Source organism: Colias philodice, chromosome 12, assembly GCF_061535455.1.
Source record: "Colias philodice isolate Cphi_HAF_F1 chromosome 12, ilColPhil1 Martin Lab GWU primary, whole genome shotgun sequence".
Taxonomy (NCBI): domain Eukaryota; kingdom Metazoa; phylum Arthropoda; class Insecta; order Lepidoptera; family Pieridae; genus Colias; species Colias philodice.
Window position 1 is genome coordinate 10,645,923 of NC_143097.1, and position 16,058 is coordinate 10,661,980.

General features: G+C 32.0%; 1 protein-coding gene across 2 annotated transcripts in view; it reads left to right on the forward strand.

Annotated features, from left to right (window-relative positions):
* Positions 1-16,058, forward strand: part of Ac76E (adenylate cyclase type 2 Ac76E) — a 209,507-nt gene that overhangs the window by 171,075 nt on the left and 22,374 nt on the right. For both annotated transcript variants that reach the window (XM_089701777.1, XM_089701778.1), the window contains 3 exons: positions 3,411-3,623; positions 11,105-11,232; positions 11,551-11,709. In XM_089701777.1, the coding sequence (XP_089557903.1) occupies positions 3,411-3,623; positions 11,105-11,232; positions 11,551-11,709 (500 nt within the window). The remainder of the gene's footprint in view (positions 1-3,410; positions 3,624-11,104; positions 11,233-11,550; positions 11,710-16,058) is intronic.

A 16,058-nucleotide genomic window follows, 5' to 3' on the forward strand; every position in this document is an offset into this window, starting at 1 on the left:
AAAAAATTGCGTCGCTTCGAATATTTAAGTTAATATTGTTGCGTATTTAATAAATATTTTCCGAATATTAATAATGTATTGCATTGTGAAAAATTGCAGAAGTTTTTGGACACCAAATTCTGGCCTATAATTTCACAGGCAAGTGTATATTTACGTTATTTACAATATTCCTCAATACTCATGCATTTACCTGTTTAGAATCATTTTAATGGCAAAAATCGTCAAATTTATCATCACTTTACTAAGCAATCATGTTAAATAAGTTCTTTTCCTAATACTTTCATCATTTTTCAACAAGTTTTCAACAAACAAATTTAACAAGTAAGGTAACCATGATGATGTGTTTTTACGGATAGCGACGATAATATATTGCTAAACAATATTATGATGAACATTTAGAACACCATTTTAAAAAATTTTATACTAGTAATGAAACAACACACGACATCGGTATTGCACTCACATATTGTGGTTTGTTCTTTTTTACATTGAAATTTATACTTTTTAACCTAATATTTTTTTGTTTTACGTATTTCAGCTTTCCAAAAATGAAATAAAAAGAAATAAATGGCTGTCCATAGTGCCTATCAAGGGTAAAATTTATCAACATGCCAGAATATGCAGTTTGCATTTTAAGCCTGAGGATTACGGTCCAGAAAAAAAATACCTTTTGAAAAGTTTACTATACCTTTTTATTTACCACATTCTTGTTACTGCGTCTCAACTGATAAAGTAATTTTAATTATATTATAATTAACCACCATGAAACCATTAGTAACCGTAAGTACAGCTCCTGAAAGACATACGAATTTCTGAGAACTGTAATATCGTTACCACACATCAACACTAGCGATGCAACTCTCCCTTTGGAATATTGAAAAGTTTTAGACTGAAGCTTGAGTAACCAAAACGATGTTTTAATGTATGTAGCACTCATTTTAATTAAAAAATCGTAGTATGAGATCAAAAGTTATCAAGCGTTATTTAAAACTATCATTCTCTACCAATTAAAATGGTATGTACCTATAAAGATGATAATTATTCATGTAAGTTGACCAGTAATATTATTATATAAATACTGTTAAAAATATATGTCGTTATTATTTATAGACCATGATTTTTAGTTTTTTTTATTTCGAAAAATCCTGAATATACAAACCAGTGTGGTCACCCACAGAAAGAGACAAAAAACAACACTGACGTCATTCAAGGTTATATTTTCTTGTGACAAGTTAATGGTCATAGTGCAATCTCCAGTGTATTAGATATAAGCTTCTTGGTATTACCCAATAATATTAAAATGTCACGTAAACTGTCAAATACGGGCAATTAGAATACGTTTTTAAAATGGTAGTTTTATACATTATTAGACGAATAAGTTTTAACCAAGGATTGAAAAATCAGACCTAAATTTACCTTAGTTGCCAACAAACATTAGAATTAATTATAAGAACGTGGAAAAAGAAGCTAAGATAAACTGGGAAACTTTTTTAAATCTTAACCTCAATAAAAGTTAATAAATTTCATATTTTTATAATGACTTCTCAATAAGATTCATTACGGATAATAATTATTATATTTTTCTACGATCGAAACAAAGAAAAGAAAATTTCACAATATATTTATCAGTGAGACAAAACACATAACGCAAACATGGTATATGATTCAGGTTACAATGGTGTCTTTGATTCATACTACAGCCTATGACTAATTTCATCAGCATTTAAGAGGAAATGACCTGATTTAGTTTAAAGATGCGTCAAATTGCGTGTTCATTGTTTAAATTATAAAGATAATTTTATCTAATGTTTGGGGAGTGATATCTTAAAGATAATAGATAACATACCAATTACGCACAAATTATTTAGTTTAGTAGTAATTTTTGTATGCTACATTTAGGGTCAGGAGAGGCTATAGGCAATTAATATAGGGTATACTTTTTGACGTATATTATTTTATTTTACTTTTAGACGTATATTACATATATTATTTTTGACTACACAAAGGGCCTTCGAAACTCTACCACCTAAATTACCTAAATTAAAAAAAAGATTAATTTAAAAAGACAATCAACAGGTCTTTATTATACGAATGACAGTTTTTGAATATAAATTAACATTAGAAGCTTAATGAAAAATATCCAATAATTTTCAAATAAGTATTTACAGTATTGAAGAAACCGCTTTTAGAATCCAATAAGGCATCTCGAGGGCTGATAAGGGCACTTAATGGTGTAGAACAGAGTAATTACTTTTAGTTTACACTTGAATGCTGATATCGATTCAAGATAAAATAAAATTGCTTTTATTGTTCTTTGTTAGACTTCAAGGAAATGTTTACAATTGTGTAATAATGTAGATTCTTTATTAAGTCACAAGTTGGGAAAGAATATTGTTTATTATATGCCTCTGTGCCTTTGTGAAGATGTTTCATAACGACATAGTTGATAAAAATAAATAATATGATGTAAGTTTTTATAAAGTAACTTGGCTTGGGTAATAGAATATTATTTGATGTGGCTTTAGGGAAAATATTTTTTTTTTACTAAAATAGTGTACCATAAAGTATTTTATGTTTATTTAAAAAATGTCAATTATTTTTGAAAGAAACTGGATAACTAAAGGAAACTAAATTTACAGAGTTATCACCGTTACTTTTTGTTACCACAAATCAGTGCTTGTTCATATTATACTGTAAATATGACTGTATAAATTACTATTAAATACTATTAAATACTATTTATAGTATACATTTCTACAATAAATACAAAATGCTTATTAAACTTCTTTTCTTTCATCGTAATATTTAAAGGCCAATACAAACCCTACTTTAATCCCACGTCTGAAATAGCTTTATGTAAAAAGTTTCTTCGAGAAACTTGTCAACAACAAACTCAAGATTTTATTACCCCGTATTATAAAGTTTTGGCATATTCGAAAGGTTTATGCTATATGCCTTCAAAGTGAATTATATTTGAAGTTCTTGCACGCTTATGAATTGTATAGAGTTATTGTGAATGCTTTGAAAAGGTTGTCTATATACGAAAAGGCTGTTTGGAAAGTTTCACTATACTTGGCTAAAATAGAACTAAGTATAGAACATAATTATATTTTATTATGTTGTGAATACTAAGCAGAATTTAGTAAGATAGAAAATAAATTCTATCTTACTAAATTCTGCTTAGTATTCTTTTTACCTTACCTCGTAGTTCTGTACGGTTTAAAAAAAAAAACTTATAACGAATAGGTATAATTTGGTGTCGGAAAAACGTCATATTATATTCCAATAAAAAATGTATTTATTTCATGATTTCGTCAAATTGATAACATTCAGTCTGCACATACGTCTGATAAACAGTTACCATGAACACATCATGAAAATTCCCATTCTAAAACAACCCTTATTTTCAGGTGAAAAGGTCCATAATGCTCAAGATGGCGGATGCGTGTGCTGACAACTCCAAGCAGACCCGCTTCCATGAAATGCACGTCCAACGTCACAATAACGTCAGTATATTGTACGCTGATATTGTCAACTTTACACCATTGTCTGAACGTCTGAGCGCTTCGGACTTGGTGAAGACGCTGAATGAACTGTTTGGCAGATTCGATCAGATCGCTCAGGTTTGTTTACAATTTATTGTACATGTGAACTAATCACTACATAGTATAAAACAAAGTCGCTTTCCCTGTCCCTATGTCCCTATGTCCCTTTGTACGCTTAAATCTTTGAAACTACGCAACGGATTTTGATGCGGTTTTTTTTAATAGATAGAGTGATTCAAGAGGAAGGTTTATATGTATAATAAGATCCATTAAGTAGTGGAGAAGTACTGTTATTTTTGAGGTTTCTAATGTGATGTCGTAAAAAATTACATTTATTCCGCTTACATTGCAAACGCAGGCTGAACCCTACGAGTTTTATCAAAATAATGTACTAAGTATTATACACATTTAAAAGGTCTACAGAAAAGTCCGCGATGGTATATGTCTATCTCTTATGGATAACCCACAATAACTTTTTTTTGTCATTTACTTTTTACGACAAATAATGGCTAATTTTCGAAGCGATTTTAACCAATACAGCATTAATCCTTAACCAATTAAATACCATGGATACATTGTTCATTTAATATAGATCTATATGGCCCTTTACACCGTATGATTTAAGTGAATATTTTCGAAGATATTACAGATTTAAAAATTACGGGACGTAGCGTTTGCGGCCGCCCGGCTATGTATTTTATACCCGTGCGATGCCGGAGCGGGCCGCTATATTTTTATACCTATACAACGTTCACAATTTTTCTGTAGTGTATTTAGTATCAGCATTGCACCCGTGCGAAGCCGGGGCGGGTCGCTAGTATACTACAAAGAGAACTTTGCTGATATCACAGAATACATAATAATATGTAGTAGCTAAACGCTACAGAACGGACACTCTCCGCCTCCCGCCAAAATGAAACACTTACCTCACCCCGCACGATCAGTCTAAAAATGGTCCACATTTTTCTACAAGGACGATACGCAACGAAGATTGACAACATTAATCAAATTGACTTAAAGTAATTTTATTATTTTGGACTTGTGATTATCGTTTTTCGTAGAAAATGGTTAGATATTGTGTTGTTTACGGATGTATTTCATCAGAAAAACGCGAATTTTTTTTACGTTAGTCACAAATGTGCCAACCATAAAGCGTTAACACACACATTTGCAGTCTCTACAACGTGTGACTGTCAAAACGATAATTTTGTATGGAGTGTCCGGGGTGTGCTAATATACAAAGAAAAGAAGCAATATGCCAGAAAATGTCAGATACTATTTACCTTTAAGGTTCATGTCTGTAGTAGGTAAACGCGTATTGACTAAATCAGCATAAATATTTCAGTATGACTTGGATGTATAATTAAATTATTTTTTTTATTATATTTAACCACATAGTAGTAAACTCTACTTTGAGGGAAGGTTAGAGAGCTATTGGATTTTTAAAGAAGTCAGTTAATAAGTATTGTTCATATATTTTTTACATAAAAATATTGGTTCGCCGTTGGAAATATTCCTTTCGTTCCGACATAGATTCAAAGATAACTTTTGCGTTTTATTTAAACGTTTGTAGTAGCTCTATATTTCCATATTGTCAATTTATTCATTAACTAATTGAATTTTTGTATCAGCAAGTTGATGTCTTAATAATCGATTTTAAATGATCAAATGCTTCCGAATAAAAGAGTCATGAATCTACCAGACGAATTTCCTTTTTAGATGCGTTTTTTTTCCAGCGGAGTATCCCAGAGTTAATATTTTTGGTTCTGAATTATAGAGTCGTTTTTCCGCAATGTTTTTTCTCACTGCTTAAACAATTATAAATTTTTCGATGAACGGAATATCCAATGTGATTTTGGATGCTCAAACCTAAATTTCACTTGATTATCTTAATCATAATAATTAATAATTAAACCACTGTTATATTATGCATAGGTAAATTATTATTACGCTTACAAAAATAACGAATTTTGCTATAACAATCTATAAATTTGAAAACTTCTAAGATCAATTTGATGTAGAACCGAGCTTTATGCAGAACTGCAACAGTGAACTTCTGCAAACTTCATAACATTAAATGTTCAGTAAACTGCATGTAGCTCAAAGTTATGGATCTTGGAATGTAAATATACGCAAGATCGGTGAGCGAGGTTAACTTGTTAAACTTTGGTTTAAATTAAACTGCTCTTTTATTCGAGAACTCGGCTTTTAGCTGGTTATTTGCAGTAATAGCTAGTTTTAACACAGAATCGTGTTTGTTTATTTAAAATAGGGAAAAAGATATTTTCCTGAGAAAAAAGGGTTGTGTATGATACAATCCAACCATAGAAAAAAAATGTTTGATTTTGAAGCTTAAATATATTTATATATATTATATACCTATAGGTGATTTTTCACTGTTTCCTACATTTTACAGTATAAGTAGCTTCTGCAAAAAAATAAGGATAATTCGTCCAATAAATAATTATAATCAACAAAAACATTCGATAATTAGTTATCAGATTCCAAATGATTAATAATCCAATAATTAAGAATCTAATGAATAAAATTATAATATTAATGAGCTTATAACTATGTATTGCACTTTGGTAATTTAATAATTACTCGCAAAAATCCTAGCTGACCTAGATTTAAATTAAAGCCTATTTATTTATTTGTTGTTTTGATTTCGCAAAACGCAGATATCAAAATATTGTTAAGTAGTAGAAAAAACTTAATACTACTTCTTAACGATGTCACTTAGGAATAATGAAGCTTTTTACAGGCGAAATATTTTTTTACCGTTCAGTGCTTCTAGATTAGTCTGTATCTAAAATACCGGTTAAGCTCTCGAGGCGCACATAAAGTACTAAATAAAACTGTAGGTAAAAATTTAATCACGCTATAATATTAATGACTCCTGAAATCGCAACCAAGAAAATGCATAAACACAAAATTGCTTCGAATTTTTTAGCAGGCGCATAAAATATAAGGTATATAAATTGCGCTGTGAGAGCAATTACAATGAATGTCTAATGGGGTACCGGATCTGCTGCTCATAAATTTTCATTTACCCACATTAAGTAAGAACATTGTTGGTTTGTAAATAATGAAATAAAATTGAATAACACGAGGACACGCGTAAAATTGCATTCTATTTTAAAATTAATCACCAGACTCTAGTTTTCCCTCGTCTTCGTTACAATCTTACTACTGACTGCGTTAATCATTAATATTATATCAATCAGTCATTAAGTCATTTTTACATTATTCTGAATTGATAAGAGTATAATAATTATTAAACACTTACGTAATATGGGTGGTTCGAAGGACCTGCAATATAACTGAAATCGTTTTGCAACCTACTAACGCTTATTTACTTAATAATTACATAAATATTTAAAAACCTTTTTCGACTACAATCTTTCTTACTTGATATATGGTAAGTACTGATGATTCTTCTACGCATTATCAAGTAGGTACTTAGTTTTAGATATTACTAGTATAATATTATTATCTGTAGTATTAGTTACTGGCTTATTAACAAAGAAGTTTATTTATAACGTAAAGATTATTCACTTGGTATTGTTTTCCCAATAGTCTTTATGTCTTAAAAGCTATTTTTCCTGAATATTACGAGTAAAGATAATCGTTTTGCTCGCTTGGAATTGTTTTGTTCGAACATGGTTCGAACACAATAAAACTTTGGTATATAATTGATTTATTGGATGAATATTCAATTAATTATTATTACTTAACTAATTAATAATATTATGTGTGTAAGATAGAGCTACCTACTTAATTTTAGAGTCAAATATCGAAAGTAAAATATTGTTTTACTAGCGGTCCCGGCTTCGCCCGTGGTACATATTTACGTTTTCTCTACATAAGAACCATCCTCGAACTTCAAGGAATATAATAAAAAAGAATTATCGAAATCGGTCCACCCGTTCACGCGTAATGCCGTGACCAAGGAAAACGTGTTTCATTTTTATATAAGTACTTACATAGATTTTAAAATTTTCGGCCTGTGTTTTCGCTAATACATATTACAATAAAAGCACTATTTTCAAAGCAATCAATTTCTGCTTTTAGATTTTTAAGACTTTTAATGGGTTTTTTATCGTGATTTATTCATTAAATTATGCAACCCGTCGTTTCTTACACTTTATAGTAAAGTAATATAAATAAATCGTTTTTAATACCTATTAAAAAGTCTTTAATTTCTAAACATCTGCTTCTATTTATTAAAAATAAAAATACTGCTTCTATTTATTAAAGCCTTATTATAGCATTGAATCACATTGCATAGAGATAACTTTGACAGCTCACCTGTGAACTACTTTGAAGATATTGTCACCTTTGTGCCAGAGATCTTTGTCAGGGGTAGGACAGTTCCATACAATGACAGATTTGGGGTTTTTATTTTCAAAATGCGCCATCTCTTAACGGTATCCAAAACAATTAGTTGCTTTATACGATCACAGATGGCAGAACAATCGATAAGAAATAATTTATTACAAAACAAAAAAGACAAAGAACATTTATTTAAATATCTAATTATTTAATTGAACTTGTATTATAAATATTTTTAAATTTTGTGTAACTTACAAGTTGAGTAATAATTACGATAGCAACACAATGAATTGATTCCAATATTGATTGTGAAAATACGTCACAAATATGGCGACTGCTCCTTGCTTTGCGCTTGTTTGTAGTTTTGTTCCATATTTTGTACTGTTCTTCGTGATTCGTGATTTCGTGAAATTAATCCGTCGATCCGCGTTGAATTGAGTCCTCTCCTCAGTCCTCCGTAGTGAAGTGTACGAATTTCCAAAGAATACAAAAAGAATAAAAAATCATTTTAATATATCCATCAAACAAAATTTAGTGACGGCATAGTGACGGACATTATTTTTGAAGAAAGATGTTCCTAAAAAAGGATTGAAACAAAAAATAAAAAGTTTACTGACATATTTGTGTATTATCCCTTTAATTGTGATAAACATAAAACTACATTAAAAAGTTATTTTGAAAATACAGTAATTCATTTACTTGTTGTATACAGTCTGGCAAAATCACATATCATGGCGAGGACGAAATAAAAACAACAGCACAAACATATAAAAATAAACATAAACATGTAACAATTAAAAATAATATTGTTATTTAAATATGTAATACTGTTCAAAATCAATTATTTTCTAAAAATTCCGTACCATTGTCAAAATTTACAATTCTATGTTAATTACTGTAAGTGTAAATAAATAAATTATTGTAAAATAAAATTTGTTTTTATTTGTATGCACTCCCTTTCTGAAACTCATGCTTAGACTTCATCTTCTTACTATTTTACTGTATTCAAGGTGATAAGATTTTACTTATTAGGTATTTGATTTTCTCTCAACTTGAATACAATAAAATAGTAAGAAGCTGAAGTCAAAGTACCTACCATTGCATGTAATATAGTAGATGTCTATAGCTATAGCTATACATTTCACAAGTTTGTGGATGCCGATAATAGATGGCGCTGTTTATCAGATCAATTGACATTAGCGGTCTTCAAAAAATTCTGCGAGCGGGCTCTCTATACCCGTATATATTATATTACTCTATGGATCTTTGTTCTTGGCAGCTATTTTTCTGTTGTACAGCAAAGTAGATAAGATGTTGATTTGAATGTTTTGTGTTATGTTGTGAAAATGATTAAAAAAAGCATGATGGCCCAATTTTGTTAGTAAGTTGTTGAAAATAATATGAAAAACAGAAATATAGAGTCGTTGTTTGATTTATTGTTGTCAAAATGTAGAGTTTTAGGGTTAGCAGATTTAACGTAATTGTTAACACGGTTTTTTATTGTTAGTGAAATTAAAAGTTTGTCTACTATTAGTAGTTTTAATGAAATAAAATAATCTATGAAAAATGTGACCCAGCTTGCAACCTTTCATTTATATTATGAAAAAAAAGAAAATAGTAACAATTAACTTATTAAATACAATAGTAAATACCATCATAGCTAATTGTAAATACTTTACAATAATATGATTAATTAGGAAAAGATTATAGACCGGGAGATACTGACACAAAATTTCGAGTCATTTGTAACAGGATGGCGGTTCTACAGGGTTCTTAGTACGCAATGACAAAAAGAAAAATGATGGTGTGAACGCTGGTACCGGCGGCTTAGTCGCGTGGGCGTTAGTCGAACTCGTCGGAAAATAGCGAAAGTCAAACGATTTGTAACAGTATGGCACTTATTTTTCCTGTAAGTTTGAGGATCAACGAATATAAATACAAAATTTCAAAGATCTAGGTGTTGGAAATCTTCACTTATATAAATTAATAATAAATTTATTTTTCAAGTATGACAGCACTTTTTCCCCCTACTAGAAGTATGGCAAATATAATAATGGTCACATTTTATCAAATACTCTCCAAAAAGCCAAATGCAATACTGGTACAAAAAGATAGGCGAAATAAAAAAATTTTGCAGATTTTCGGCGGTATGGCGACCATTTGGAATCGTCCGAAAAGTATGGCATGGCGATTTTCGTAAATGGCTGCACGACGATGGTTACCTGTGCAAAAGTTAGCTTGGTACAAATGGTTGAATAATTGTTTTTTTTAAATCAACACATTCGCGTCGGTATGGCGGGCTGTAACTTGTAAGTCATACCGGAAAAGTATGGCATGACACTACCGCCTACTTCTTTTTTATGGGCTATCGGTAAATTCTAAAATTTTTGTGTTACAAATCGTTTGACTTTCGCTATTTTTCCGACGAGTTTGACTAACGCCCACGCGACTAACCCACCGGTACCAGCGTTCATACCATCATTTTTCTTTTTGTCATTGCGTACTAAGACCCCTGTAGAACCGCCATCCTGTTACAAATGACTCGAAATTTTGTGTCAGTATCTCCCGGTCTATTAATATTCTATGCCAATTGCTCAATTGTAGAGCGATGAGACTTGCGAGAAATATCACAGGAATAGACCCAATGTTGTACAAAATTAAAACTTTAAAAAGTTTGTTTCCAAGTGTGTCTGTGGTCAAAATCCTTAAGGTCCCTTCGCCTACAAAGTTTTAGTTCTAAAGTACTGAACCTAAAACTACTATAAAGAACATTAAATCGTAGAACATCAAGACCCCAGACAAAATCTCTAATGTGATCCGTACCGTGTTTATACATTTTAATTTAATTAAGCCTATGATATTTAAAAATGTTCTAGCATTATAAACGTGCGACTCTATCTGTTTTTCATTCAGTAAAAAATTGGAGAACACAATTTTATGGATCCTTATAATTAAAGGTCTTGATAGCTGTAGAGTTGGAGTCAAATATTGTAACAAGGAACCCCTAGATAATTTCTCAAGAAGCTAGTTTTAATAATTAATATGCCAAGAGTTAAATTTACAAAATGAGATAGTTATTGATTTGCAAATTAATATCGTTTCAAATTCCATAAACATATTTAAATATTATTATTTTGTATAATTACTGTTAATTAATATGTTAATTTAATAAATAAATTTCTATACTCGTATTATCTATCTTTTTTATTAATTATCTTATTTAGGAAAACCAGTGTATGCGGATCAAGATCCTAGGCGACTGTTATTACTGCGTGTCCGGTTTGCCCGTCAGTAGACCGAACCACGCCTACAACTGCGTCAATATGGGCTTGCAAATGATTGATGCTATTCGGTATGTCCTTATATCCACTATATGTTTATAAATTGTTTAGTTTTTGTTTGCCAGGAGCTGAGAATAATTTGTGACTAACTTTGTAATTCGTCAGGTACTTCTTTTAAACTGATGATGGTAGAAATTGCATTATTTTCAGGTGTCAAAGATTACCTAAAAATACTAGAAATGTGATCATTAGTACTATTTATTTTTTGAATTCCCTCCTTGAAGTGGATATAGTAACAGAATACAACGGATCAATAACACCTAATATTTGCTTATAGTACCTAAATACAAACATTTTTAGACAAGTTACTAAAGTATACCATTTTACAGGTTTGTCAGAGAAGCCACAGGATTCAACGTAGACATGCGCATAGGCATCCACACCGGCAACGTGCTGTGCGGCGTCCTCGGCTTGCGCAAGTGGCAGTTTGACGTGTGGAGCGATGACGTCACGCTGGCCAATCACATGGAGTCTGGCGGGATTGCGGGGTATGCCTAGTAGTGCTATAAACCGTGTAGTCACGTAGCGATGAAATGTGATAGAGAGATGAATTTTTAAATGTATAACATGTGTATAACGGTGAACATTTTACGAATTGTAGTTGTAGTGCTAGCCAGTTTTACGAATTATTTATTTACATAATTTTATTTTTTCATACATTATTATTTATTTATTTATTTATTTGGGTACATCGACAGATCGCGCATACATCATTCCTTAATAATAAATACAAAGTAAGAATATTCTAATGCTTGATCCTATTATAGATGTACACATCATTACAAGAAAAACTAAAGATAAATGTAGTTAATGGGGATGTTTTATACAAATAAAGTACCTTAGTATATTAATTCAATATTGCTTAATTTTAAAACGTGATGTGATATGATCTGTGCACTTTTCGTTTAAACATTGATAAACTATCGTGAAAAATATCAAGGTTCGGAACTTTAGTGAGGTATTCATTGTAGGTTCTCAATAAGCGAAAAACTGGTGAGTTCGAACCGAGAGTTGTTCTACAAGTTGGAATGCTGAAAGTTCGGATAGGTTTTCTGGGAATCGAACGGGGAGCATTAAACATTATACTATTGAGCAAATCTGGGCTATCGATTGTTCCGTTTAACAATTTAAACAAAAATGTTAGGTCTAGGGTGACTCTTCTATCCTAAAGTTTATCCATTTTGAAAAAAGCTAGTCTATCATAGTAGGGGCGTCTATGCGAAATGCCAGGTGAAATAAAGGCAAGGTACCGAGTGAACCTTCGCTGTACAGCTTCCAGTCGTTGAGAGTGAACGGTGAAGTAGGGGTTCCAAGCGACACTCGCGTATTCAAGAACGCTGCGAGCCATACTATTGTACAGAATAATCCGGGTACTATTAAAACGGAATCCTTTTGTGTTTCTTTTCAAGAAACCAACCATCTGATTCGCCTTTTTAACAATTGTGTCAAAATGCGAATTAAACTTTAAGCTCCCATCAATCACAATACCCAAGTCCCTCATTTCTTTGACCTCTTCTATTTGAACACGATTAATAACAAAACTAGATTTAAGTACATTTTTTTTCCTAGTGCAGATAAGGTGAAAACATTTTTTTGGGTTTATAATCATTTTGTTTGCTTCACACCAAGATTGGATATTATTTAGATCGCTTTGTATCAATTGTGCGTCATAAACTGAATCGACGACTTTATAAAGTTTAAGATCGTCAGCAAATAATGAAACTTGTGAGTTTTTAATAGCAACAGTTATGTCGTTGATAAAAATGACGAAGAGAATAGGGCCTAAATGTGATCCTTGAGGCACGCCTGAAGTTGCCTGGTATGATTTAGATGTATAGCCGTCAACTGATACTACTAGAGGTCTCTCTCTGAGGTACGATTGAAACCAATTAAGCAGGGGGCCCGATATTCCGTAGGATGATATCTTTTGTATCAAAACTGAGTGGTCGACTTTGTCAAAGGCGCTTGCAAAATCTGTATATATAACATCTACTTGCTTCCCTCTGTCAACATCATAAGAAAGGTTTGAAATAAATGTTACCATGTTAGTGTGTATGGAGCGTCCTTTAACAAAGCCATGCTGGTGGGGTGATATTGAGTGATGAATATGTCTAGAAATGAGCGGAGTTAGCAAAGACTCGAGAATTTTTGGGAAGCAGCTTAAAATTGCGATTGGTCGATAATTACAAACATTGCTACGATCACCTTTTTTGAAGAGTGGGATTATCCTAGTTTCTTTCCATGATGATGGAAAAATACCAAATCTTAATGAATTATTAAATATCAATGATAAAGGAAGGGCGAGAACTTTGGCACACCGTTTAACAAAGAGTGAAGGTATTTGGTCTGGACCCGGACCTTTATTGTAGTCAAGTTTTTGAATGCATTTAAGTATTTCTGTCTCAGAAAAGGAAACATTTGAATTAATATTAAGTATAGTGGTTTAATGATGAATAATTTATATGATTTGTCGGACCGGATACGGGTGTATACACTGACTGAAAGTGCTCGGCAAATAAATTCGCTATTCCTGGACCAGTAGAGGTTGTAGAATCGCTTAGATGCATTTCAGAAGGTATAGAGGAATTAGTTTTAGCTTTATACTTAAAATAGCGCCAAAATTTTTTAGGATCTTTTGCTATATTAGACTCTATAGCATGTTTATAATCACTTATACATTTATCGGTTAACTTTTGACATTGCTCACGAAGTATTTTATATTCTATGCTATCACGTGGATTATTATACTTATGAAACCTCCTTCTAACCTTGTCTTTTTCCTTTAAGCGTTTTATTAATGAAATACTCATCCAACTTGGGTATTTAGATTTAAATCCACTTCGTATTGGGACATGTTTCTTAATAGCAGAATTCAAAATATTGTAAAATGCAGAGACCATATCGTTAACATCTGATAGATTCGATAACTGATCCAGCCAATCGACAGAACCAAGCTCATTGTTAAGTGCAGGATAATTTGCTCTCCAAAAGTTATGCCTAGGATTGTATTTCGATTTGAGGGATTTAATATCTCGACAGTTAATTAGTGATATTAATAGACATGGATGATTAGAATCGATTCTGGATAAGCTATCGTCAGACTTATAGACAGATATTATACTATTCGATAAATTACTTATGACTAGGTCTAATACTTTCGAATTACAATTCCTAAACTCATTGAACTGATTTAGACAATTAGATGACAAAAAATCTATCAAATTGTGACCCAAAGAACAGTTGTAATCAGATGGAATTAATACATCGCTGTGAGAAGTCCTTTTCCAATTTATGAAACCGAGATTGAAGTCACCTACTACTATAACATTATCAGCAGTACACAATACTCTATCTAAGCTATTTAAGAATATATTCAAAGTTCCGATATTAACGGGCGGGGGAAGGTACACAATACAAATAGCTAACTTAATTGTCTTACCATTTAACAATACCTCAGTCATGACCCACAGATCCTCGCACTCCGATTCCCAATTTTGAATGCGATACGATGGAGTGTCGCGTGATATTGCAAAAAGGACTCCACCACCATCGTTCTTAATATTATGCTGTCGATCTCTTCGGTATACTACATATCTTGAATCGAATATTTCGCTATCCGCTATACTGCTATTAAGCCATGTTTCGGTAAATGCAATAGATTTGTAGTCATGCTGTAGGATTTCGTTATACACATCATTGGTTTTGGTACGAAGACCACGGACATTTTGGTAGTACATATCGAATTTTAAGTAAAAAAAATATAAAAACATTTTAAGTTAAGTTACTAACTAATGATATTAAGACTATCCCTGTTGCGTATTTGAAAGGCTTGACTGGATACGTCTTTGCGGACATAGATCTTGCCGTTCCTGACCCAAACGAACTTATAGTTTTTCTCGCGAGCTCTGATCCGGGCTGCTGCGTGAAGCGATTTATTAGTCGGTGTCAAGTGTTCTGATACAAAAACAGGGCTGGGTGCTCCGCCTATACCTAAATGATGAGAATTTAGTTTGGCATCAGAGTTATTTTTATTGAAATTTGACACAGCAGCAATAACTGCATCGCGGTGTTGTATATTACGCAGTTTTACTATAACAGAGCGAGGTCTTGAATCATCCTTATTCAATTTCTGGACACGAGTGACAAACAAGATATCTGCGGGAGCAATGGGGTTATCAACTGTCTTGACTAATTGGCCAATTGTATTCAGTAAATTTTCAGATTTATGTTCAGGAATGCCGTTTATTTCCAAGTTGTTTTCCCTCATGTGCTGTTCTATTGTATGAAGTCTACTTGTTAAATCTTTTACTGACGTCTTCAGAAAAAGGTTATCTGCTTTAAGATCGTTTATAATAGAACTTTTTTCTTTCAGCTGAGTTTTAATATTCTCAAATTGTGTATTAATAAAATCTAGACTTTCATGAAAAGAGCTTATCTGCTTCTGTATGTCTCCTAATTGAACCAAAACTGACGACTCTAAGGCTTCCTTTAATATTACGCGCAGCCGATTTTCTGTAATATAACAGTCTGCAGTGCCGGTAATACTCTCCAGGTGTTGAGACTTTTTGAAAGCTGAAGCAGCAACTGCACTGTCACTACTTGCGATATTTGAATCGCTTGACGCAAGCAGTTTACTTTTACAGGTAGCGCATTTCCAAGACGATTTATGTTCTGGTATCATCAATCTAAAAAAATGGCGACTCATATCTGCGCATTCTATATCGTACTTAGAGTTACAAAAGTGACAGGTCAAGAAGTCTTTCGTTTTTATAATGTTTTGACATGTTGCACATTTAATCGGAGGAGCCATTATTGATGGGTAAATTCGTTAAAAAGT